The 26,882-nt window shown below is 40.7% G+C and overlaps 2 protein-coding genes across 3 annotated transcripts; both read left to right on the top strand.

Moving 5' to 3' along the window:
• On the top strand, nt 1–1,242 carry TEX12 (testis expressed 12). Its single transcript, XM_014949550.1, has 4 exons — nt 1–60; nt 563–668; nt 772–823; nt 1,098–1,242. Exons 1-4 carry the CDS (start codon nt 1–3, stop codon nt 1,240–1,242), a joined length of 363 nt encoding a protein of 120 aa, XP_014805036.1.
• Nucleotides 1,243–6,522: 5,280 nt separating this feature from the next.
• Nucleotides 6,523–24,936, top strand: BCO2 (beta-carotene oxygenase 2). Of its 2 annotated transcripts, XM_014949634.1 has the most exons (13): nt 6,523–6,721; nt 8,387–8,479; nt 12,431–12,635; nt 13,700–13,911; nt 15,413–15,528; nt 17,422–17,524; nt 18,340–18,468; nt 18,592–18,752; nt 19,319–19,486; nt 21,715–21,852; nt 22,559–22,741; nt 23,774–23,884; nt 24,238–24,936. In XM_014949634.1, exons 1-13 carry the CDS (start codon nt 6,613–6,615, stop codon nt 24,349–24,351), a joined length of 1,842 nt encoding a protein of 613 aa, XP_014805120.1. In that variant the 5' UTR covers nt 6,523–6,612; the 3' UTR covers nt 24,352–24,936. The 2 variants fall into 2 exon arrangements, with proteins under 2 accessions (XP_014805120.1, XP_014805121.1); XM_014949635.1 differs by lacking the exon at nt 8,387–8,479 and having other exon boundaries at nt 6,526–6,721.
• Nucleotides 24,937–26,882: the final 1,946 nt, after the last annotated feature.

Genomic DNA, 26,882 nt, shown 5'->3' with positions numbered 1-26,882 from the left:
ATGACAAGCAACACACAAAAAGCTGATGAAAACAGAAGTAAACGTAAAAAAGAGATGGAGGTGAGCAGTACTGCATGATCCTCAGGGAGGGAGGACCTGGACCTTTCTTCTGGACCCAGGGGAGCGATGCAGCCCCCTGCCCCCATGTGCTTCTCTGTCATTGCTATGGGTTCCTGTCAAGGAGAGAGGGCAGAGAGGTCCATGGCTGTTTAGGTAGTTTAGGGGAAACATGACTTGCTTGTGTAAGGAGACTGTAAAATTTCTCTTAGTGTTTGAAGACCAACAAAATTGCATATGCATTGCAACAAAGTTATGTAGGACTTCTTGAGAGTGAACTGCTGAAGTACACCAGCTTTTACTGATACAACCCAAGATCTCAACTGCTACTTCCCACCCACTCCCCTAGTATTGCGATGCTATGTGTGTTGACAATTAATGGTGATGCTGTGAAGCCAACAACACTTTCTCTGAAAACAGTCTCTCATGATCTTTTTAAAACTCTTTTTTTTTTTTTCAATTAAACTCTATCTGTGCTAAGCTTGTTTTTGTGCTCTGTTATTAGAATGAAGCTTCAGAAAATCCTCAGTTGTCTTCCCTTGACAAAACAGATTTTTCTGAGGGCTCGCAGTCCCATTACAAACCTGAACCACTGGAAAAAGCTTTAAACGGTGATGTATTAAATATACTGAAAGTAACTATGCAATTACCTAATTTGATGTTGAGATGGCAATTCATTCAAATGTTTAAATAATTACTGTTTTCTTTTAACAGAGATGAACAAAGAAATTATGAACTTGTTATCAAAATATGCTCACATTTTAAGGCAAGTTAACTTTGTCCTATTTCTATGGCACTTTCCTAACTTCTCTAGAAAAGATGATTGCTGTGGCTGCAGTTTAAAGAAATTAACGCTGAAAACTATCAAACACAGACCTTGAAATAACAACGCTGTTTTCTGTTACGGCAGAGAAATAATTTGGTCAGAAACTCAGTATTGATAGACAACACATTTTTAAGAAAAGCATAAAACCATTTCTAAGTAGTGAGAAAGTTAATGGCATCAGTATTGATTTTAACTACAGATTTTTTCAATTAAGTGAGAGAGCAGCGATGGATGCTTCTTATGTCCAAGAACTTGATGGAATCTTAAAAGAAGCAAGGACCATAGAAAACCACTTAAAACAGAAAAGGGAAAGTCTGAAACAGAGATTCACTGTGATCGCAAATAGTCTGCAAAGCTAAATGAAGTTTGTTAAATTGCAGAAATGCAGAGCAAAACTTGTAGTATATTTTATGTGCTAAAATATAAACTATGATGAGTACTGTGATGAATGTTTCATAAACATCTTATGTAAATATTTCCAGCAGTTCAGGAAACTTTCAACAACTTAAGCAGCAATTTATTTTTTAAATAAATAGATAGGGTAGTAGTAGTGTGATAGTTCGTAAAAAAACAATATTAAATATCTGATTTAAATTCTTTGACTCCAAGGGATTCTACGCATTAAGACATCTTTTTTTAGTTGTTGACCCATTGCTTAAGCTGTCCCTGTGCTTCCATCCCTAGAAAATATTGGAAGCATTTGAAAAAGAAAGTAGAATGAATTTTGCATTGCTTGGCTTTAAGGCTATGGAAGTTCAATATAACTGAATTCAGAAGCAGCTGTGGTATTTCTAATGTCACTGCTAAGGATGTTTTTTTTCTTCTATTGTTACAACAAATGTTTCACTCTAGAATATAGTATAGAAACATTTCTATGAAACAGAATTTTGCAGTGTAAGTGGAAAAGGACCTTACATTATTTCATATTAATAACTTTGGTTTTTTCTTTCTACTTTAGAAAATGTTTTGGTGCTAAAATCTTAGTAGAATGTACTTGCTATCTTATTTCCATTTTGTCTCAGAATATAAATAGATTGAAAAGATCAGCTTAGAAATAGGAGAGTTGTATTAAGATTACTACTTTGGGAAATGTATAAAGAGGTATAAAGTCTTAATTTGAAAATATTTTTTAATACTTCTACAGCTTTTCAAATTAAACCAAGGCCATTTTTATATAAACATAATCAAAACTTTGCTGGTAATGTCAATAAAAACTAGATAATGTTAACATAATCTAGAATTACACTGCTCTCTTATTTTGTTATTTAGATACATCAGTATTGTTTGGTGTATATCCAGTTTATTTAAGGATGCTTATGGAATTTTTTGAGCACTTTTTCTTTCTTGTTATTTGACTCTGTTAAAAAAGGATGAAACGTAAAATGTGCAAAGCATCATTTGTGCAAATTGGGAGGCTGATGCAATAAAGAAAAATCCTAGGTAGTCCAGTTGCTAGCATAAGATATATTTATATCTTTACCCGAGTACTGTGTATTAATTTTCTCTTTGAATACTTTCAGACTTAATCAATCCTTTCCCCCTTTTGTTAGATAAAGGTCACAAGCAAAGGTGCTACCTCTCAAACTGGTACAAACTGGCAAAGCAAATAATGAAAGAAACTGAACATCTAGGATGAGATTTTCCAAGGTATTTAGATACCTAAAGATGGAGATATGTACTTAGTAGGATTTTCAAAGTGCCTAAGCATGTAAGCGCCTTACATGCTTAGGAATTTTTTAAAATCCCATAAGGTGCCTATCTGCATCTTTAGCATCTAAAGACTTCCAAAAATCTCACCTCTAGCCTATGTCGTATTTTACCAGTCTCTTCCTTTTTTCTAAGAATCCTATCTCATTTTGTAATCAGTCTCGGTAATGATGTTTCAATACAAGAAAGGAGAAAAAGAGAAGATTTCGGAAGTTAAATTTTCTAGAGTATTGTGCCAAGAGTTTCAAAAATCTATGACCATCTATAAAGATGACAAAAAGAAGAGTTTTAAATTGTCATCTATGAAGTGTCTTTATTTAGAAATGTATCTATTTGTGTAAGCCTTTAAAGAAAAATCACACATCTTTCACTAACTGTGTAATACCTGCCTGTTTAAGAAATCAGAAGCTTGCTGCATTTATCTGTTTGTGCTTAGGAAAATTATGTAACCTTTTTAGATCGCCTGGATTTAGATCATCTAGATTTTATGTGGCTAATATAGCCAAGTTGCAAACGTTTGGCTCTAGTATTATTATTAAGAAGTAGAACTTAGAAAACTATTGGATCACATAATCTAAATTTCTTCCCTTAGAGAATCAAGAGGGCACAGAGCCATAGTGTTACTGTTGCAGAAGTTTACTCCATTTAAAAACTTCATAAAATACAATATAAAATAGTAAACCTATACTTGGAAAACTGAAGAACTGCTTTGTCTGGCATTCAAGTGCAGTTAAATGCAAGATACACCTCTCTAACTGATGAGTTGCTTTTCTACAGTGATTTCTTATGCAGTTGATTGCCATTAGATGTTATAATTTAGAGTGGGATCTCTGTGGTAGTAAGGGGATTTTAGAATTTGAAAAGTGATTGGAAGTAAAGTCAGTAAGTACGCCATAGTAACCTAGCTGAGATTATGAAGTGTATCTACACTTATCAAAGGGAAGTCATTCAAAGCTTCATAAGAATTTGAAATAGGCTTTTTAAAAAATAGTTTTTAAATTGCTAAGAGCAACAAATCTTCTGGTTTTGCTGCACAAATCTATGTGAGCATATATTAAAAAATAAACACTGACCAAGTAAAAGGAATAAATATGTAGTAAAGTTTCAGCTTGAAATGCTAAGTTCAGAAAGTTTAAAACATTGATTGAAAATAAACTAGTCCTGTCTCTTTTGAAAGTAAAAAATACTTAAGCAATGGAAATGCCCACTTATTTATGGACGAAAGCAGCCAGTCTCTTCCTGTATAAAAGGGAACCTTCTGTAATTACTTTGCCAGCTCAAAATATTGAGCGTTTTCCTGTTGGCTGTCCCTTGGGTGTTCCACTTAATATCTTTATATATAAGACTACTCATTACACACTGTTTTTCTTCTAAACCATTAGAAAATAAAATTTTACTGGTTTCCTAATTGTCTATAATTTTTCTACCCTGCTAATGATGTTTCTGCACTGCTTGCCTCTATTGTGTATTTCAGTATTTATTGGGAGAAACAAACCAAATCTTTTAGTCTCTTCTTTTGATGTGAAATGAAAAGCTCGTTCATTCTGTCCCTGAGGAATGAGCTACACATGAAATTCAACTGGCACCCATCCCATCACTATCCGCTTGCCAGTTTTACCGAAGGAGGTTTGAACAGAAAATTAATTGGCTTTAAAGCTGCCAAATCTGATCAGCAAAGCTCAGCTGGTAACTACGTTTTCTTTAAGCTTCTCCTCCTGTTGTTTAAGCTGCAGTGTCTTAGTAAATTAACGAGTATGTCTAAGATGACAGATCAGTAACAGAATATAAATGGATTTTTTTTTTTTAAATGTGGAAACATCTTAGACAAACTTCCAACCCTTTTCAAGTCAAGGGGATTTTTGGCTGAGTTATTCGCATTTCTAAACTTGCTGTGAGTAACCTTCACAGTCTGGGAAGTAAGTGATGAAAAACCCATACTTGGTTCCTCTCATTGCTCTTTTATTATCTAAAACCTTAAAATGGAAAATAACAGATAATGCAGAGACAGCTCAGGTATTCAGCAAAGAGACTTACTCTCCGAGAAAAGGCTAGTTGTGACTGTTTACTGAAAATGAAACTGCCTTTTAGAATATTTGTAGGAATGTGGATCGTAATAGAAAAAGGTAATAGATGTATTTAAGGCTAATTAAGTTCTGTCTAGAAGTAATCAGAACTCAGTTTTGCTAATTGTAGAATCTTTGTTTTGTTTTTGAATTGTCTTTGAAAACCTGATGATGAAGGCAGCACCGGAAAAGAGCAGAGTGGGTGTTTTACATCATCAGAGTGAATAGCCCGAAAAAAGGAGGGCAAAGAATCAGATCAATCAGCCTGTCTCCCATCCCAAAGAGAGTCTGAAGTTAATTTCTTAACAATGACTTTATAAGCAACTGGGGAACAATAAATTGAAAAAAAAACTAACACCAAACCCTTTATCAAATCCAATGTGGAAAAATTGTAAGTTGGGTATAGCTTGATGTAAGATAATTGACACTATCCTGCATGATATTATATAAAAACGAGAGCATTCAGGAAGCAGGGGCTACATGAATGAGTTAAAAAGTCAATGAAAGGAATACTCATTTTCTTCTGAAAGGTCAGCCTAGATAGCATCTGCAGGGATCTGCTTCAAGCCTTGCTTATTCCATATTATCCAGCATGATTTAGAATGTTAGAGAACACAGTTCCTTTTTCAAATGGCAGCAAGCTAGGAGGGGTCACGAATGCTATCAGTAAAATATATTGAAAATTCCCTATAATCTCAGTAAGATGAAGGGCCAATCTGAAATCAAGATAAAGGTCAAAGATAGGTAAGGGAAAAGTGCTATGCTTAGCAAGGGGACTCATGGATGTTACTTACAAACCAGAATAAGAGCTGGAATTGTCATGATGTTATTGGATGGTGGAAAAAAACTGAGATGTGCTAGTTATAGGAGAGCAGATAAGACATAAAAACATAGTTGTTCTCCTGTTTTCTGTGTAAGTTTGGTCTTAGCTGGAGGATAGGTTTGCATATTAACAACAAAGTGGGCAGGGTGTGAAACAGGAATAATAAAGGGCAAAGAAAACATGATCTGTGAGGAAAGGTTGAAGCAGTGGAGCTTGTTTAATTTAGAGAAAGCACAAAGCAAGGGAAGGCGTGATAACAGATAAGTTATAGAAAGGACAGTAGTCAGGTGTTCACCGTGTCTTGTGGAAAGGCCAAGAAGAAATCAGCTTAATTTACAGCAGAAGATTTAGGATGAGTAATAATCTGTCCCATGTTAAGGACAGTGGAATGGACTACCTAGAGTACTGTGTATGCTGCCTTGCTCTCTCTCAAGGGATAGGGCAGCTTTTAAGAGCTGTTTAAGAAACAAACAGATCCATTACAGTGCACTTGCAAAGTGCTTCCTCTCAGCATCCTGAAGGAAAGGGTCCTTCAAAGGTCCATCTTAGTTTGAAACAGCAGAGCACAGCCTGTCACTGGTACTTCCCTGTCTGATTTGATGGTCTAATCTGGTGTGGCAACCGATATTCCTAGAGCCTTGATATTCTTTGAGGTGCAAAATGGTCACTCAGATTTTGAAACAAAATGACAGGTGAAAAAGACAAGACAAGGTGACGAGAATTTTTAAAAGAATTGCCTTGAAGCCTGGCTACACAGGTACATCTCTTCTCCCCTGTCTTCCAGTTTCTCCAGCTCCAATTGGCAAATAGGGATATAGCATTTTTTCCAGCAGTGGTAATATATGCTTTGGCTGTTGTGCCACTTCAGCAACTCACCTGGCCCAGCTGCTGGGGGGGTCCGAGGGCTGCTGAGCCGCTGGGGCTGCTGGCAGGTCTCCTCGCTGCCCTGTGGGTGTCTGGCCTGGCTGTAGCAGTGGAGGGCAGGCAGGCTGGCTCATCCTGCTCTGCTAGGGCAGACTTTCCTGGCTCTTATTCTGAAATGATGATGTCAGGCAGCTCTCTCCAAGCGATCCATCAGTGCTGGCTGCTCACTATCATCCTGGCTCCGGTACCTTTGCCTGACCAACTCCGATCCGATGCCTTCTTCTGAGCGGAATATGTTTTCCAAAATCCTTTTGTCTGCCATCAGCCTGCTGCTCGTTAATGTGCGGTATTTCCTCTGCTCTTTGATGCAATTCATTCCAGGTAAAATGCATAAACAAACAAATCCTTCTATCACATCATCTCGGAAAGGGGTTTTGTGTTGCTGTTAAGAGCTGCTGCTGACACGGGTCTGTAGAGCGATTTCATTTCTATTGATCAGCAATTAGAAGCTAAGCAATTTGAAGGGTTTGCTAGAAGCCAGAAATTCTCTGTTATTTATTCTATATTTGAAAAGATAAACAGGAGAGGCAATTGCATTACACAGATTCCCTCGGATTACTAGCAGATACTGATGGTTTAGAGCTGAAAAACCAGTAGGCAGCAGATTCTCTCCTCAAGGGAGCCCGCTGTGAGACACAGAAGCGGGCTGTGGAATTGAGAGGTTTATGCAAAGCAGTGACATTACTGAAGCTTTGATCTGAACATACAAGTGGGAAAGTACTCCAAGGGATTTTGTATCGCTACCCAACTCTGCAATTTTTGCCATCATTGCACAGCTCAAGCTGTCGTATTTTTTTTTTTTCCCCTAAGAGGGTGAGATATGTTATCACAAAATAGGAACCAATCAAGACCATGACTTGATTCACCAGAATCTCTGTTTTTTGATGGGGGTGGTGTTTTCCTCTCCTTTAGAATCAAAGGATTGCTTCTGGGCTACCCAACAATCTGAAAAGCTCTCAAACCTGCCTTATTGTGCCAGCAGAACACATTCATGGATACAAATTTAGGAACAGTCCTTTTTTACTGCAGCTGTTAATAAATTGGTGTAAGGTGTGTGTCGTCAAGCACATCTGTGAGATAGAAGACAGAAAGTTCAGAGGCAGAGTAATTAATGCAGACTAATTCACCAAATACTAAGGCTAGCATTGGGAATGTTACCTAAAAGAATCTGTGGTATTAGCATGTCAGAGTGTCATAAAGTACTTTCCTGCTGGGGAAAAAGTCTATGTGCATAAATTTATCATGTTCTTTTGACATGCCAGCAGATTGCAACAACTGTATAATCTTATTTAAACTGGGGCTCTCCCCTAAATTTAAATTTTCTTGCACTCTACTTATTTCATTAAGCTGAATTGCATAGGAACATAAAGAGGGGTGTTTCTTGTTTTGATTACCTGAGTGACATGAAAAGCCTGCAAATTTTCCTGCCTTTTTCTAATATATTTTTGAAAATTCTGGATTTTTACTAAGGTGGTCTTGGAAAAATTTGCTGATATAGAATAGTCTCAATTTAGCTAAAAGGTGAGAATGTTGAATCATGAAAAAGAAACCCCTCTCTTATTTGTTCAGGCGTTTGAATGAAAAATGATAATAAAAGAAAAAAGTGTGAATAAAATTTATTACATCTGATATGTTTCCTGTGACATGGGCAAAATTTTCCTAGCTCATAGGAAAGGAACACTATGTTGTTCGTAGTGCCTTTTTAAGATAAGCGTTCCAAGGACTTGATTGTGTAAATCAATATTTAACAAAGAAATTACGCTTTCTTCATGTTAGAAAAAAACCACCCCTGAAGTGTAGAATCTATTTCTACAGGTGTCTTTTGGAAATCAACAGATATTTCATATGCAAGAGTATGCACATTTCAGAGTTGTTTTCTCCCTTACCTCCTTTTGACAAGCCTTTCTCCACTCCTTTTCTCCGTTTCTTTTTCCCTGTGTTTTCTGTCACTTCTTTTATGTTCTTCTTTGCTTCTTTGCCTGTTAGCAAGGAAGTGGGTGGCTGATCCCCTTATAATGGGAAATCAACAAACTAGATGGATCAAGGACTCAAGTACGGGGACTTCCCACCAGACACAAGGCAAGTGCAACAACTTCAGTTCAGAAATGAGTGTGGGACATTCAAGTGAGCTGAGGGGTTCAGCCCTGGGGAAGGCAGAGGGTGATGGCTAGAGTCCGGATGGCAGAAATCAATAGCTACAGCAAATGCAGTTTGGGTTGGGGGAATGGTGAAAGTTGGTTTGTTTGCCCTGTTGTTCCAGCGTGTGATCTACAGGGACCATAATGTGTCCCATATCTTGCTCCAGTGGATTTACTGGTATGGAATCCTCTATGGTACAGGATCAGCTGTATGGTTATTCTGAATTTGCATAGATCCTCAGGGAAAATGGAATTCTTGCATCAGTCTTCCCGCTTGAAGAAAACCAACTCTGAGCATTCTGCTTACTGACATCTGCCCTTAAGTCTGGTCCTGGATGTCCTTCGGAGTCAAGCAAATAGACTGTGCAGTTATATGTGGAGACAAATGGTGGTGGTCCCCGTGCCTTGGATTTGAATGTGTACGTCAAAATCAAAGTGGATTTGCTATATCCAATGTGATTTCAGTTTCAAGTCTAGTTTCCCCTGTTTCCTTTGTCCACTGTTAAGATTTTTCTGTCCCACCCCTTGCTGTTTAAGTAAAGTTAATGTCTGATTTATTGCTATCCTACCCAAAGCAGGCAGGGTAGCTGCTCCTGTACAGAAATTTTTTCAAGATCCTTGTCCTTAGTTCCACTGTTTCTGAATATAAATACTCAATGCTAGGACGGCAGTTTGTGACAGGCAGAGAAAACGTGGCAAACTGCTCTTTGAATGGAAACAGTACATGAACAAACAGTGCCAGGCTATGATAATTTGATTGTAATTGCTTACAGTCTTTAGAAAAGATTAGAGGAAAAATTACAGTACTTTATTTGGCACTGTCTCTGCTCTGATGTGACAAAGGAAGTTTAGATCTTAGGCCTATTTTTAAAGGTTTGAGGTAAAATTGAAATTATAGTCCAGAAACGAGACTTTTGACATGGCAGGTTGTAATCTTGTGCTGATTTTTGGTGTTATGTTTAAGCAAATACAGTAAGCCCCATTGGGACTGTAGTGCCTTTGATTCAATGCTTATTCAAGTTCTTCCGTCTTGGAGCGTAGCTGGAACAGTAGAGCAGAGTCGGTATTTATTTATATGTTGCTCAACATTAAAAGCCAGTCTGTCTTCTGTCTTTTGTGGAGATTGGTGTCTTCTTGGGTAGCTAGATGTTGCAATAAGTGAAACTTTGAGCTCTTATTTGAAGGTGATACACCTTTATTAAATTTGCTCATGAACATTCAAGTAGGAAGTGTTTGTGTTGCATGTACTCAGGGTACTTCAGAGTAGGTGCAGATAAATGTAACAGTTTTTAGTATTAAACTGTGATTAAAGTTGGAGACTAGACTTTATTCAGACTTATTATTTCTTTTAATAGAGAAAAAGTGTAGGATGTGCAGCTATGCTGGGTTGTTTTTTGTTTGTTTTTTTTTTAAACACAGCTATGGTCACCCATAGTTTAGCAAAAAAATTATTTCCTTTCATGTGTTTATTCTGTATTGTACTGTCCTGATATGTATTGCAGCGGCTTGATTTTTTTTATTTATTTTTTTTAACGAGTGCAAGCCTTTTCTGACTGACAGGGGGGAATGAGGGGAATGAGTTGCACTAGAGTTGCACTTCTGGTTTCTGGTCTTAGCTCCATATGCTAATTAGCCAGTGTTATTTGCTGCTGTCGCTACTGGTGACATCTCAGGACCTTGCACAGATGATGATTGCCTAAAAAAAGAAAAAAAAGGTAAGGTTACATAAATTCACTGCAAAGAACCTGTCTGACACACCGACCCAACCGCCCTTGTGTTTCTCAAATGCTGTATTGCTTTGTAGATGATGGTCACTAAGGAACGCCTAATATCTTGTTTCCAAATCAGACCAGTGATCTGCAATACTGAGGCAGTTTATGCAATGCAAGTATACAATGCAAGTATAAGACACAGTTTTTTGTGTTGTGCTGAGCTGAGAGGAGGTCATTGCTTTTTTTTTTTTTTCTCTTTCTTTTTCCCCCGCAACCCCTTCCTTTCTTCTTGCATGCCTCCCATTCTCCTGGCTTTTCAAAACTGTCCAAGAGTGCCTTCAAGCCTAGACCGTTCTATGATTCTGTGGCTTGTCGTGTTTCTGAAAATTTCTGTTTTGACTCATCTGGGTATCACAATTTGATTATATTTTGCATGCATTACTGTGAGGATCTTCAGCTCATTTGAGTGATTCACAGAAGTACACATAGTACATTATCTTGCTATGCTTGATTCTTTCTCTCTGGTCTGATAGGACAGGGTATTAACTTACACATTCTTGTATATAGCCTGCTTTCAGACACTTTCTAGACTGACCGGAAATTAATTCCAACTAGATGAATTCTAACTAGATCAGGTTTCAGGAAGGATTACTAAGATGATCATGTGAATGCAAGGTTATAACAGCAGAAGGAAAATGAAAAGAACCTAGGCTTGCATAGCTTAGGAAGTGGTATGATTGCTCTAAATACAAGAGAGGGAGAACTACCAAAGCCACATAACAGTGCTGACAGAAGAACAAAGGGGACAAACTGTCCTATGAATAAAGTCTTCCTGTGAATTCAAAGGATTTTTCTGAACATCTGGGCACTAAGCTCTCTTCCGAAGAGGGGATAAGTGCCAGGAAACAGTAACTTTTAAGACAGAGTTCACGTATATGACTTTCTGGGACAGCAATTGGGAGGAGATGACCCACAAGGTCTTTTCCAGCACTGTTCAGGCTCTTTTGTGAAGTTTATCTTTCTAAAAACCTGGATGTAATTATGCTGCTCTCCAGGAAGTTTCTATGTAGTGCCATCCTTGGTCATGCCATCTTTATTTCTGCAAAAATACTCCTTAGGGACATGTTGCTGTCAGTTTTTCTGCATATTTTACATCTTTACAAACTTTAGCTTGGCCTACTAAAGCTGCATTTCTGCAAATACTGATGGTAGTCACTAAATCTGCCAGGTGTTGGTTGATATGAAAAGCCTCTACTACATTATGTCTAAGGAAATACTCTGAAGCACTAGTGTTGGGATCAGATTGAGTGCTTCATATAGGATTTAATCAGAACTTAATTGAATTTTAAGAGGGAGAGGGTGTTGGTGGTTTGAGGTTAATTGCTTTAGCCCTGCAGTCTGAATTCTTTATCTACCTGACTTACCATATTAGAGATCTAAAGAAGGATTTGAGGATTGGCAAGCCAGAGAACTACATTGAAGGGATCTTGCAGTTTACCTTCCCGCATGCCTAGCACCCATTCTGTCTGTAGCTGTTCTAAAGAAGCAAGCTTAGAAAAATGCTGTTTGCCAACCCAGTTCTTTTGCAGATACTCTCTTGTCTGAAATAGCAAATTTCCTCCACAGTTGTGAACACATGGTTTCAAAGGCTCACAGGTAAATTGCGCAGCAGCTTCACTTAATCACTTGGATTAAAGAACTGAGGCTAGTGGTGAAAGTGACTAGTATAATCAGAACAAATTACTACCTCAAAAAAACCAGAATTAAGTCCAGTATCAGTCTGGACTCTTTTTAGTGTGTGGTCTACCCGGTTCAGGAATAGATGTCCTTGCTCTCAGCTAGTTATTGAAATAAATTCCAGCTATAAGCTTCTTTAATTAAAAGAAAAGTTCTCTTCTTTCCTATTATCACATATTTTATTACCTCCTTTGGACTGCAGAACAGGTGACTCTAACGGATTAACTATAGTAGAGTTAAATCCACTGGATTTTCTGCTCCCTCTGGATCTGTGGGGTATTATGGGAACACAGCTTTAGTTTCAATATCCACTACTACTTGGCTGCTTGCAGAATACTGAGTGCTATTCTCCTAGACATCCAAACTCAAGTTCTAGCAATTGTCTGTTTATTCAAGTGAAAATCTCAGTTACCTGCTTTTTGTTCTCACTGTTTTCTCTGCAGGTTTAAAGAATTTCCTGCCCAGCCCATCAAAAGAGCAAATCACCTTCCACAGTCCCAAGGGTTTGCAGTGCATCTCGCCCTTAATCCAGACCGTAGAGGAGACTCCTGAGCCCATCCCAGCGAAGATCAAAGGACATATTCCCAAATGGATTAATGGCAATCTTCTGAGGAATGGTCCTGGGAAGTTTGAGTTTGGCGAGGACAAGTAAGTCCAGGTTTGGTGAGTTTGTCTAATGACTCTGGTCTGAGCTCTGCCTAAATCTAAAGCGGACTCCCCCAAAAGTCTTGTAGTTTCCTTTTAAGTAAGGCAAGGAAGAAATGCTTATGTTATCATTCTTTTAAGAACAGTTGCTCTCTTATCTGGAAACTCCCAGAGGGCTCTGAAAATAGGAGCACGGTTAACTTATTAAGGTTGGAGAAGCTGTGTCACAGAGAGGCTGTGACCTACTCAGAATGATATAATGAGGGAACAGAGCCGGGGATTAAAACATCCACACTCCTAGTCCTTTGTCATTAACAAAAGTCCTTCCCACGAGCACTCTGAAATCTGGGGCAGGATTTGTAAAGTTGACTGCACTAAATTGTGTGAGTTGCTTTAGAAGCAAATCTGATTCATTTTTAAGATAATACATTAAAATAGATCAAGAAGGCAACTACTGCCTTTGGCTTGGAATCTGCCATTCTAGCTACTTGGCAAACCTAGCTCTTCTTCCCACAAAGCTGATGACAGCAACAGGCCAAAGGTGATCATATCGTATTTCCAGAGACAGACCATAATGTTTTCTCAATGTCTCAGAGATTTCTTGTTTTAGAGAGGACTGCAAACAGCTGAGAGCTAAAGGCTCCTTCTTGTGCAGCTGGGCTTTTCAGTAATAATTTCTATGCTTGTTGTACAGTAAAGCACAATTTCTATTCCCATATGCAGAAGTCTGCAGAGTGATTGGTTTACCAGTATAGATAATTTCTCCCAAAAGCTTATACATAGCATCTTCAGAAGCACCTCAGGTCCACTTTCAAAAGTAAAGTAGGGAGCTCAAATCTCACTGAAACTCAGCATCTAACTTCAGATCCCACAGCTACAAATACACTTGATTTGTTTCAATCAATTCAACTGTTTTCCTAGACTCATCACAAGGCTATGCATGTTTAAGTGTTCTTGGGGTCTGGGCATTAGCTTTTTATAAACAATAATAAATCTAAAGGCAAAAGGGAACAGTATAGGAGAACATTATATAGTGTCCAACTTCTGTTATTTATCTCTTCTTGAAGATTCAACCATTGGTTTGATGGCATGGCCCTGTTGCATCAATTCCAGTTGGAGAATGGCACAGTGACATACCGGAGCAAGTTTCTGCAAAGCAGTTCCTACCTGACTAACAGCCAGCACAACCGCATTGTGGTCTCAGAATTTGGAACGCTGGCAATGCCAGACCCATGCAAGAGTGTCTTTGAGCGCTTCATGTCACGCTTTGAGATGCCACGTAAGAGGGTTTCTAAGAAATAACAAATGTTCTGAGGTTTTCTTGGGGAACTTGTGGTTGGGTTTAATGGGAGATGTGAGGAAGCTCGATAGGCCTATTCTGAGCCCAGGTTTTTCTTAGAAGATGACACCTTAGAAGACGAACAGCAACAACAACAAAACAATGCAAGCTGGTATCAGACTTAGCTGGGAAAGGCACATTCAGTTTCATGGTTTAGTACCACTTCATCTCACTTGATTCCAGAGTTTGTTGCAAATTTCCAACAAAAATCTTTCCCCAAAGGACATCCTGTGTGGTCCTGATAATGAGCATTACAATCTGCTGTTCTACCTGCGACTCAGCTTTGCCCTTAAAACACCTTGCCTTGCTAAGCTTGTAGGGTAAGTGGGCTAATCCTTTCCTTCCTGTACTAAGATGCAGGAGATGATATGAGTAGGGCGAGAGACAGTATTGCACAGGAATGGAAGTATCATTACCTATAGTATTCTATGTATATCAGGAAGAAGTAGGCTTAAATGCAAGTAAAATACCTTCCACTAAAACTAGAACAGCCCTAAAGTTTGCAACTTGTTACTCCTGTGTGCCCATCTTTTGCTTCTTATCTTCCCTTAGGAGATAGAACCTGCCCTGCCATGTCATCTGTTCTCTTCAAAGGTGCTCATACCTTCCCTCATTGGTCTGCCTAGCTTCCCAACTCCCTACCCCAGCTCTCTCAGTAAATTTCAGAACTGTCAACTTTCACAGAATCACAGAATTATCTAGGCTGGAAGAGACCCTCCAGGCTCCAGCAGATTGTTCCTGCGTGCCCTTGCCTGTTTGACTCTTTACATGCATGTAGACTATTCCTCACTACAAGAAGGTCTGTCCTCTGGACTTTTCCTGTACCAGCTTCAGGCTCTGTGTTCATCATACAAAATGTTCAGTTTGGGGAATAGCTTGTTCCTCAGCTCTTCTCGGCCACCTGGCCAGTAAGCCTCAGCTCCCCTAGGAGTAGCAAGAACAGCTCTGGCTATTGTGCAAGTGTAGCTCTCAAAAGGCGTCTCCTTGACTCAGTTTTAAAGAGAAAGAATAGAAGCAGCATTCCCTGTCCAAGCTCTGTCACACAAATAGTGTCCCTGCCCTCCCCTCAGCCCAAGTCTTGCCTCTCTTGTTTCCAATGCTGTAAATCAAACATAGCACTCTTCATATGGCTGTCATAGGAGAGGACTTCGGCTAGGGAGGAAAGGGAGAGGGATATGAAGAAATAAGAGGTCATAAACAAAGGGCATATGGAAGCATGAAGATTATGATTTCCACAAGAGCCAGTCCTTGTCCTTTTATCCTGAACTCACCTGTGCAGACAGTTTCCTGAGTGCCTTTGTAGATTAGTAAGATATTTCTAATCAATCACAGAGGGATTAGTGTCATTGCAAATGGGTTTATTTGTTTAAACATGTCTAACTTGCTATAATGTGACGCGAGCTTAAACAGAGCTGTGTACTACTCGGGGATTTTGTTTCAGAACCAAGTGACAATGCCAGTGTGAACTACGTTGTGTATAAAGGAGACTATTATGTCAGCAACGAGAACATCTTCATGTACAAAGTGGACCCAGAAACACTTGAAACGAAGGAAAAGGTATGGCCGGATGGGGTAAGGGGTTTAGCTTATGGTACAGGAGAATCACTCCTTGCTGTTTCTAAGAGCAGCAAGGGGGAACCCAGATTCCAAAATAAATGATCAGTGCAGCCCTGGGCCATAGCCATAAGCATCTTTTCATGGTCCCTGAAAAATCCACTTAGCAATAAGATAGCTCTCAGGAGTGAAGATTCAGTCTAGCGAGCAAGGGGAGAGACAGATACAGACTCATTTCCGTTTGAGTACAGCTGGCATTCTTCCAGACCACTCGTTACTTGTCTGGACTTGTCTCTACCTACCACTGTGTGAAGAATAAAAGTGCATACAGGAAGAAGTTAACATCAATGATCTCAGATCTGTATTCTTGCCTCTCTCTTCATTCTTCCTATCTGTTCCCTTTATCTCCCTCTTACACCCGCAGCCTGAAACAATCCAAAACGGCCCTTCAAAGTCTTGACTAAAACTGTTGTTGCAAATGGGTGGTGAAGTCGATGTAAAGTCAAGTCAAAGTTCAGCTGCCACTTTATTTTCTCCCATGCTAGCAAATTAATAAAAAAATCAGAGTAGAAATCTTCCTATATGCTCAGTGCCTCATCTTGCAGGAGTGTGGCTGTATATGAGAGAAGAATATGACTTGTGAAATGACATCATAAGCTATATGTCTTCCTGCCCGCACCCTTAGAGGGGATTTGGGCATTTGCTGGGCTGGACAACTGTGAGAAGGACTGAGAAAGGATTCTGACATTCCTGAGCCAGTATTAACTATAGTGCCTGCATGTCACCATGGACTATTTAATACCACAAAATACCAGACTCAGCATACCCTCAGATCTTGAGGGAGGCATTCCAGGAGTCCCTCCCTCCTACAGGATCAGTTGTGAGTCATTAAGAAACTCTATTTATGAAGCATAGGATGCTGTTTCCATATTGAAATAGAGAGTTTGACGATTTCCAATTTTATCTGTTTTGTAAACCGTAATGCAGTGATGAAAAGATGCACGGGTATTTTTAGTTTGAATGTTCAGCTCTGCTTACCCATCTTGTCATTAAAAAAAAAAAATCCCCTTAAGCTGCTTTTTAGATGTAGACAGTTATTTTTTTCCTAAGTGAAGAAATGGAAGGGATGATTTCACATTTAACTCTTCAATTTGAGATGCCTTAAAAGGACGTGGTTTTCTAAGCTTCCGATGGCACTCTTTTCTACTGGGGTTTTCCAAAGGGTCTTAGGTTGGATACATGAAAGCCATTTTTTTTAAACTTTTGGAAAACAAGCATGTCTTCTATGCTTTAATGTTTCAATGCATGGATTGATCTTCCTCCAATTTTTTCTTTCAGACATTCTTCCCAACACATGCCCTGCACTGTCTGAACCCAAACCACATCCAGTAGTACTGACAATTGCACCTTTGCCCTAGCTGTTCCTTCTAGCAGCAGACAGCAAAGCTAAACTGTTTTCTCTGTAAGGAGACTGAACACTGAGTGTCAATTAGCTATGTGTTCCTCCAAAAAACTTGTTGGATTTTTGGAGCAGTGACTGTCTCTTCATGCACATCTGTCTGTGGTTATATACAGGTGGTCCCAGCTAAAATGTCCATATCGGCAACATTCCCCTGTGTCAGTACTTCCTGCCATTGGTAATGTTCATGTCTCCCAGAGAAATGGCTAGTGTTATTAGTACCGTTTTACTGGTAGGACTAATACAGAGAGGAACATCGTTAATTTTCAAGGATTTCAGAAAGATTGCTGAAAATGAAGGATTAAGTCCCACATTAGGGTCGTAATCATCAAGCTATTTTTCGTCAGATTTTCATGAAACCAACATATAGAAAGACTGTGGCTTGCTACAGAACAACAGGAAACTTTATACTGAGTGAAAATCTTTGGCATTTGCAGGTAGACTGGAGCAAATTTGTTGCAGTGAATGGGGCCACTGCTCATCCTCATTATGAGTCTGATGGGACAACATACAACATGGGCAATTCCTATGGGAAACACGGTAAGACTAAGCATGGCCAGGCTTTATTACAGAATTTATTACAGTGACCTGGCTATCTTACAGCAAAGCTGAATTTTCTGTGATATTTTTCTTTTTCCCAAAACTACAATCATTACGTCTAGTTGGGACCTAGTTATATCGACATGGCTGCTCAGAGCTAGCCTTCACCATTACTTACATGAAAGCCTTTTTCATGTGCCTAAGGCCTTTGAAAACACCCCCTGCCCTTTATTATAATACCTCAGGCTGGTTCCAGTTCACTGAACAGTTGTCCGGTTTTGATCATTTTTCATTCTTGTTGTTTTCATTTCCTTTTGGGTTTAGCAATGTCTAGCTTTGCAGCACATGCTGTTTTCAGCTGGAGAGACCAAACTACAGATTATTATTCAAATGTGCCATTCTTCCCTGCCCATATGCTCAGATTTATTAAATGCGTGTCAGTCATCACCAAGGCTCAAAGTTTTCATCTCCTTTGATACACAAGCTATGAACTTGGTTTTCTTCCTGATCCTGTTATTATAGGATACTCTAAGTTAACATAAGGAAAGTTTGCAGACAGTAAAATTAGGCAGCAGTCTACTAGACTGAGAAGATACTTCTACTTCCTTTCAAGCTTCTTTTTTTGCTAAGTAATCCTCTGTTCATTGTTTTATTGACTCGATAACTGGCTTTTTGTTTTCTGCTCAGTTTCACTATGACCATGGTATATTCAGTAGTATTCTAGGGAAACAGAAAGGAGCACAGCTTGATGTTGATTTCATGAATGTGGACAGTCTCACATCTCAGTGGTGTTGAACACCCTTTCTCCTTTGCAGGGTCTAGGTATAATATAATTCAGGTCCCTCCACAAAAGTCAAAATGTAGTGACACGTTAGAGGGAGCTAAAGTGCTGTGCTCCATTGCTCCAATGGATAAGATGAGACCTTCCTACTATCACAGCTTTGGTAAGAATGTTTTCTATCTCAAACTCCGTGGATTTAGCCTACTGTGAGGCAGAAAGGGCTGTTCACTGCCCTGTGCCCCCAAGAGTTTTTATCATCTCATTTGCCTAATACTTTTCTTTTCAGGAATGAGTGAAAACTACATAATTTTCATTGAGCAACCCATCAAGCTGAATATTTTGCAAATTATCACTTCCAAGCTCCGTGGGAAAGCCATTTCTGACGGGATAAGCTGGGAGCCTCAGTATGATACTTGCTTCCATGTGGTGAATAAGCACACTGGGGAGGTAGGCGAATCTTTGGCCTTTTCAGCAGCTGCGCAGCTGTAGCTGGAATCTTAGATGCCACGAGAAGACTGCTGGGTAGCAGCCACAGATAGCTGTATGAGTCAATCCAGAAGTTACTGCAATATAGGCTTTATAAACATGGGTGTAGGTTTATTAAAAATGGAATTACTTCATGCATTTTCCTCTCTATTGATTCATTTCTTTGCCAGCCCTAAAATAAGAGGCAGAAATAAGCAGTTTGGGGTTCCCGGGACTGCAGCACGGGGACTGAAATGCAGTTGCTAAGTACTACAGAATAGAAAATGCTCAGTCATAGCCTGGGAATGTTGCTGTAGGGATGGAGTCATGACGGCAAGGGGCCTATTCTGGGCTGCTTTATATTTTGGCTTGTCTTCATCTGGTTTTGCCTACTTACTGGCTTAAAGCAGCCATTCTATAGTAACACAAAGGCAAAAGACAAATACCAAGGAATGAGTGGGGAACAAAATGAAGGGTAGAAGAGGAAAATTTGAGGTGTGGCTCGGATCTTTAGAGAGGAAATTTAGTCTCTCTTTTGGTGACTCTAGGTGCTGCCAGGGCAGTGGTACAGTAAGCCCTTTGCTACTTTCCACCAAATCAATGCCTTTGAAGATAATGGCTGTGTGGTCCTTGATCTGTGCTGCCAGGATGACGGAACAACTCTGGCTACTTACAAACTTCAGAATCTGCGGAAGAGTGGGGAAGGTCTAGATCAGGTAAGATCTCTGCATTGTGTTGCATAGGATCTGATGGAGCCTCACGCTGGTTGAGTTACTTTTGTGAAGCAAGGTTCAGGTTAGTAGAATGGAGAACACTCTCAGGGACAACAAGGTGGAGGATGTGAACTCAGGAAAGGAGCTACAACTATATCAAAAAACTAAAATTGTGATCTGTTGATATGTTGGTATTTTTCTTTCCTTTTAAATCTATTAGCAGATAATGTTCATGCAGGGTTTCCTTGAAACTTTTAAAACTGGTGTGTGACACAGATCTCCATCAGTCTGGCAGAATCTACTTGTTTTAAAATCTCGTTTTTAGTGATACTCATTTTCCATATCCCTGTGTAATAAAATTTCCCCCCCAAGAAAATATGCAAAATAAATTTTTGCATGACTTTTAAAGAGCAGAAGAAAAAGAAACCCTGTTTACTTCAGAAAACCAGCCTTTATTATGTAAATCACAGAAACCCATACATTGTTCCTCATATTCATGTTATAACATGTACTCATAAATCACATATGTCCGATTCTGTCAAAAGCACCATTTAAAACCATGTAAGAGGCATTATTTTGCATAGGTCATACATTGAAAAAGTAGTGGTTCTTTCCGTTTCTTGTACTGCAGGTGTGTTTATTGGAAACCCACCACACTGTGAGTGAAGGGCGGGCATTTCTACAACAAATTCAGACAAATCTGAACTTGTTCTGTCTATATTCTCAGCTGTCTAGAAGCAAGTCAGTTCTGATCTGAAAAATATATAGTTGTGTCCCCATAGGGCCATTTTGTTCTGCTTTCCTCTGTTGGTTTTGTTGTTTTTTTTTCAAAGATGTGGTGAATATTAATTCAAGTACAGCAAAGTGTTAATAGGACCATTTGCTTTGCAAACTGATTCCAGCTTTTGTTCAGCCTTTTCTGAACACAAAAGAACTATAGTTTGATCTGCCTGAAGGTGTCCTTATGTCAACCGTAGGCATGCGTTTCCAACACCCACGTTCTTTAACTGACAAGTAGCATAGCCATTAAACTGTATACACTCACGTAAGTGCAAGTCATTTCAGAACAGAATCTTAAATTTACACTGCACCAAAAGACTAAGACATGCCTGAGCATGATTTGTCTGCTTTCCCCGAAGCAAGCTTAGTGCTTCTGCTTGCTGACCAAACCATATTTTGTCCTGCAGAGCTCCTCAACCAATAAGTTTACTGTAGCTACATAAAATGCAAAAGCTTTGAAAAGCAGGTTTCAAGATTAACATATATGATTAATGTGAAGTTTCACATTGAACTGGTGAGTTACAGATTGAAGTAACTGAAAAACACCAAACCAGGGCCCTTGCCACTATTTATTTAGAAGGCATATTATTTGGAAGTATTATGGGTTCTAACCTGGCTTGAACAGAACTTTAGCGGCGATGGTGGAACTACTCCTCTCATGCAACCCCCTGAATGTCTGCCACACTGGGGGCTGCTAGTTTGCCCTCCACTTTGTTCCCCAAATAAATCCACCACTACCCTAGACTTCCCAAACATGACGTCCATGTGTACCTGTGAATGGAAGAGGAAAATCATGTAGGCTAACTTCAGGCATTGAACTGAGGTACAGTAGTCTCCTTCTGCTCACCTTATTGTCTGTGGTAGAGGGAGACTCCTCCAGAGGCATTTAGTCAGATATTTCCAGTCATCCTCTGGACAAGCCCCTCCTTCCATTGATTTCACAGAGAGCCAACATTTACACTGCAAGATTAACAGCAAGCAGTATGGTCGGTGTCCATATCATGCTGTCATCCCCCTCCGCTGGCTCAATGCTACGGAGGTCCCATTTTCTGTAATTCCCCTATTAGCTCTTGGGTGAGAAGGGCCTACATCACACAGTCAGTGGTGCGTATGTGGAGAGGCTGTAAAAAGGATCAATGTAAGTCTGTTCTAACTGAATAAAATATAGTGTAGCATATGTCCCAGTACTGGATTTGGAGGATAACTGAGTGATGTGCATACCCGGGTCAGCATTAATTACTGTGAAAGCAATGTTGACTCATTTAATTGGTTGCCTTTTTGTTTTCTACTGTAAAGTACTGGAACAAGCAGAGCTTGGTAAAACTCAGAAAGGAGAAGATTTCAGGGGAGGGAGGAATGTCAAAAACTTCAGAATTGTTCCTCAAAAGGGCATGTGGCCTGAAATGCCATTCTTCTCTCTTCATCACTGTAATTTTCTGTCTCTATAATAGATTTATAACTCAATATCCCGAGCTTTCCCTCGTCGTTTTGTTCTCCCACTGAATGTGAATTCAGACACACCTGTGGGGAAGAATCTGAACCCACTGCCTTATACGTTGGCAAGGGCTGTGAAAGATGCAGATGGCAAGGTATGTATTAAAGACTAACATAACTGCATTTATGGCTGTGGTGAGATTGCCTACAACATTTATCATCCTGTGCTATTATCTTCTCAAATCTTGTCCAACAAGCAACCAAGCGAGTTTTGGTCATTACTAAGATGAGACTTGGTGTTTTAGTGCAAAGACTACCACGTTGCCTTAAATGAGAGAGAAAAGACAGGTTGTGACTTACCAAAAATGCCCAAGTGGATTATAAGCCTTTACGATATTTGGCCAAACCTCAGCTGCTTCACTCTCAAAATCCTCCATGCTTTCATCTGGGTACAGAACTGCTCTTTGCTTCCAGCTCTGAACGGCCCCACAGTGGCATTCGGTGCTATAGAACACAAGTTGTCCATTATGAGTGGAGTCATCTCTGTGTGTACTTTGTATGTCAGATTGATGAGCACTGGACCTGGGATTTTCTGAGTCAGGAGTGCAGTTATGCATGGATTTGCTCCTGTTTTTCACATTAGACTGATCCTTGAGGTTTCTAAAGTCTGTGATAAGTCAGCTCTTTGGGTGAAACAGATAAAGGAGAATGAACTGGTACTTCCACCTGCCTCAGTGCAACGTCAAGCTCATCTTTAAATATTTCTTTTCCACAATGGTTGTGCAGTGGGTTGATGGGACAATCAGGTCTTCTGCCCAGTCAAAGCTAAACTGACACTTATGTAATGCATACTTCTTCTAGGTCTGGTGCACACATGAAAATCTTCACCCTGAGGGCTTTGAAAAGGTTGGGGGCTTGGAGTTCCCCCAGATCAACTACTCTCGGTACAATGGTAGGAGGTACCGTTACTTCTATGGATGTGGTTTTCGGCATTTGGTTGGCGATTCCTTGATCAAGGTTGATGTGGAGACCAAGAATTTCAAGGTGAAGTGAGATTATCTTTTTTCAGCAATGGGAGTCATTCCACTGAACTGGCCTTGAAGATATGTCATTTACTAGGCACTTTACTCTTTAGTAGTCTGTGTTCAAATAGATCTGAGGTGAGATTCCTAATTTCATCTCTCACCTAGCACCTTATGAATGTGGCACACTTACTAAACAGGATAGGATATCACTCACTCCAGGCTCCTAGATAGAAGACAGAAAAGAAAGGTTACATAAAGTATGCATGTGTCTTCCAGGCCAAAGAAGAGTCATCTTCTGCCAGAGAGTACCAAAAATGCAGTTAGAGATAAACTGCCACAGTATTTATGACTTGGGCAAGAAACAAAGTTTAGGATATTTCCAAATGCAACCACAAGCCAGGATTTTTCATGTGTCTCCCTTAAACAGGGAATAATGATCCCCAAATTGTTAAATGCTTATTGATTAGAGACTTTCCTGGAGGCTTGAGAGAGTTAGTAGTCCTCAGAAAGAGACACCCATTTTAATCATTCTGCTCCAAATATTCATTTTGCATCCTTCAGCAGTGACATCCTTCAGCACAGCTTTGGGATGCTATGGCTTTGCCTGCAGTAAGAGCAGCAGCTATGACCTCAGGTCGTGATGGTGATAGATCTCCTCTCTGAAGACATGGTGACATGGCACCTCTCTCTCCACGATGCATGGGCACAACACGGTCTGCAATAGGGTGGTGTGCCAGCTAGGATGGTGGCGTTTTCTAAACTTGTAGCTTATACCTGTGCCAGTGCAAAAGGTTGGATGAAATGAGTAATAGGAACCCTTTTCACTGCCTGTTTGCATGATGCCTGACACAATGGGCATGCTGTTGCAACACCGGCACCATCATACTACTGGAATCAAAAGAATTAATCAAAAGGTTGAACCATAGGTTTCTTGGAGCACAGAGTATGGCTGGGTATCTTTGCGGGGAGTGCTCCAACTTGCAACACTGCTAACTGTAGTAGACAAGTATTAATGAAATGAAACACATTCTTATGTTACTGTGCTTGCTAGATTTGGCAGGAGGATGGATCCTACCCATCAGAGCCTGTGTTTGTGCCAGTGCCTAATGCCACAGCAGAAGACAGTGGAGTCATCTTGTCTGTTGTGGTCTCTCCCACTGAGGTAAGTTTCTGCTACTAGTTTGTCAAAGTCACATAGTATTAGGTATACTTTCTAAATGAGAACACTGAATTTGAGGCACTCTGCCAGATAGTTCTAGCACCATGCTCCCCAAGGTGTGTGCCTCTGCAACTGCCAAGCACAGCCAGGCAAACTTCAAGTAGGAGTGCACCTTGGAATGTGTTTCTTGAGCAGCATCTGTGACTATCAGTGCTCCTGGCCAATTGTCTTACAGGTTTAGTCTGTATGGCCTGGTTGTACATTTGGGCTCCCTTGTGGGCGACAGATGTAGTGGGTTGGGCAATGGAATGAAGTTCAGCCTGGGCATTCATTCTAGCTTTCTTTTCACCCTGCAGAACCAAAGTGCTTTCTTGCTTGTCTTGGATGCAGAGACCTTCAGAGAATTGGGGCGAGCAGAAATCGCAGTGCAAATGCCTTATGGATTCCATGGCATTTTTACTTCCCACTGACTGAAGACCCTGTCACCTCCTGTAACTTGGGGCCAGGTCAAGCTCAGAAAGAAAACTGATTTCTTTTACCTTCCACCTTTGCATTATGCCCTGGATGAAGGACATGCTTTTTCTCCATCATAACCTCTGAGTTACTCTGTATTCCTAAGAATACACAGCAAAGGGTCTGAGGAAAGCAGAAGCCCCTTCACTCGAACAGCCCATTGCTTTATCTTAATTTTCTGACTATCTCGATAGACCAGTTAGCAGCAGTTCACAAAAGTTGCCATGTCTAAAGCTTGCAAGGGAGAAAATGGAAACTATGATGACCGTTACCTTCCCTTGGTAGCAATGCGCTTTGAAGGGAAGAGAGTATTGGTGCCTAGGGCAGTGACTTTGCCTGAAATGTTTAAAGCAGAAGTGATGAGTAAAAACAACATAGTAACTTGTAGGCCCAATGAAGGGATATAATTTTATGCCTATTGCATAAGGATTGCTTCCAGTGAACCCCAGAAAGTAGATGCAAACACTTACAGAACCTGTACTTGTAGTGCTTTTCTCTGTACACTAATGGTGCCCTCAAATAAAACCTTGTGAAGTTTCTTCTTTCCTTTTCCTGCCCTTGTGAGACCCATGTCCAGCTTTGTGCTGTGCCACAAGAGGCAACAGCTGCAACCCTGACACACACCTTATTGTGTTCCATCGTCTTGTAGGCATGCATGACACACATCTACTATGCTCCTGCTTAAATAGTGTACCTGGATACAGCTCTGATGGCTAATGTTTCCTGCCCTTCCTCCTAATTCAATCAGTATGAAACATTGTGGCCTTGATATCCCTTTGCTCTTCAGTTAAACATATCAAACAAAAAACACTCTGATGTTCTGAAGGCCAGGTCAGACAGAACAGAACCAAACTGGAGCAGACACACTGTAACCTAACAACCCAGCTTTATCAACTCTCTGACCTTCCTTCACCTTCCTCACAGGTCTTGTGAACAGACAAGGGAGAGAAACAAAGATTGTACACCAGAGCACCAGCACTGCATGAAGGCAGAGGCTCGTGCCAAAGCCGATCTCACAAAGCCACTAGATGGCAAACACCTCCCGCTGCTGATGCTCCAGGCCTGTCGACTGGCTGCCTCCTCTCCTGCAGCCAGTCCCCTGTCTCTAACTTGCCATATCAGTCAGGGAAACTGCCCTCTTGTAGCCCGTTGCCCACAGGGGGAGAGAACAACCCCCAGAGAGGTCACACCTCCAGGACTGGAAGCTGAATGATGCTAAAGAAGTGATTAATTACTGCGGGTAGAGTTCTGTCACCATTACTGCTCTTTAAACCTTCTTTCTTTGCGAGGTGCGAAAGGCAGTGGGTGAGACTCGTGAAACCCGGTGTTAATTGCAAGCAGCCAGAGTACCCAAGGTAGGGCTGTAGATCAATAGTTCAGAGGAAGAAAGATGCCCTGCAGTGCAAAGTCCATGTACTTCAACGCATGCAATCATAGCTCCTGCCTTTGTTGTGTGCACATAAACTGCACTACCTTAAGAGCTGGCTTTTCTCCTGTTCCTGTTATATAAAACTCAGAGATCCTGCTCTGAAGCTTGGAGTTTTGTCACTCTGTGGCAGATAGTCCCATTTATCCCTGGGGCACCAAGAATTTCCAGGAGTTAAGGGAACATGTTGATGCAGTTACCTCCATTTAAACCCTGAGAAATCCAAATTTCACCCCCTCTCCCAAAGCTTTCCAGAAATCACTACACTGTATGGCTTCCTCTGCTTGAAATCCATGAATGTTTTTCCAGTCTGTCAGGTTCATAACCATCCCAGAGGTCAAATTAGTTAGCCAGGATACAAAGAGAATCAACAGGCAGCTGTGATTGGTGCAGAGAAGGACCGCTGTGTACAGTTACTTTTCTAAATCAGCTCAAATGAGGCACATGACATGGGAGTGGGGTATTCTCAAAGGTTTAACAATAGCTCCTCAGATACCACGGGAATTTGGAGTGAACAGGGCTCAGTTATTTTAGGTGGGGAGCCGAGTTATTTTAGGCATCTCAGTCCCTTCAGGTGAGGATTGCTTTGTGAACCGTTTCTCTTGGATTGCTGCATAAACACCTTACAAGGACATTCAGAGCCTGCCAGCTGTCTTTGCCAGACCCACCCCTGTGCACTGGTGCATTTATAAATACGCTTACTGCAATTATCATACCATAACAAAACGCAAGGAAGTCAAACTGTTGGCCCGCAGGCCAAATCATTGCTAACATTACCCCTACAGGATAAATCAGCGGATGAAACGCTTTGAAAGAGGAATGTCAGGTCTCTGATCTGGACCAACCCCAGTTCCCCTAACAAACCGTTACCCTAACGCTGCCCCGTCCGCCATCAAACCGCGGCCCCCAGCACCGCGTCTACCCGGCTTTTAAAGGCCTGCAGGGACGGGGACTCCACCGCTCCCCTGGGCAGCCCGTTCCGCCGCGATTCCAGTCGCCCGGGCCGGCACGGCGGGCACGGCGGGCACCGCCCCCCGCCTGCGGCCCCGACCCGTCCTGCGG

Source organism: Calidris pugnax, unplaced genomic scaffold (genome assembly GCF_001431845.1).
Source record: "Calidris pugnax isolate Ruff unplaced genomic scaffold, ASM143184v1 scaffold180, whole genome shotgun sequence".
Taxonomy (NCBI): Eukaryota; Metazoa; Chordata; class Aves; order Charadriiformes; family Scolopacidae; genus Calidris; species Calidris pugnax.
The sequence above is the reverse complement of the archived record's forward strand: the minus strand, read 5'-3'. Positions and strand labels throughout refer to the sequence as shown.

Coding starts and splice junctions, on each gene's coding strand:
- TEX12 (XM_014949550.1), top strand. CDS start 1: ATGACAAGCAACACACAAAAAGCTGATGAAAACAGAAGTAAACGTAAA. Junction 61..562: donor AACGTAAAAAAGAGATGGAG/GTGAGCAGTACT, acceptor CTCTGTTATTAG/AATGAAGCTTCAGAAAATCC. Junction 669..771: donor ACTGGAAAAAGCTTTAAACG/GTGATGTATTAA, acceptor TTCTTTTAACAG/AGATGAACAAAGAAATTATG.
- BCO2 (XM_014949634.1), top strand. CDS start 6,613: ATGCCTTCTTCTGAGCGGAATATGTTTTCCAAAATCCTTTTGTCTGCC. Junction 12,636..13,699: donor TTTGAGTTTGGCGAGGACAA/GTAAGTCCAGGT, acceptor CTCTTCTTGAAG/ATTCAACCATTGGTTTGATG. Junction 15,529..17,421: donor CACTTGAAACGAAGGAAAAG/GTATGGCCGGAT, acceptor TGGCATTTGCAG/GTAGACTGGAGCAAATTTGT.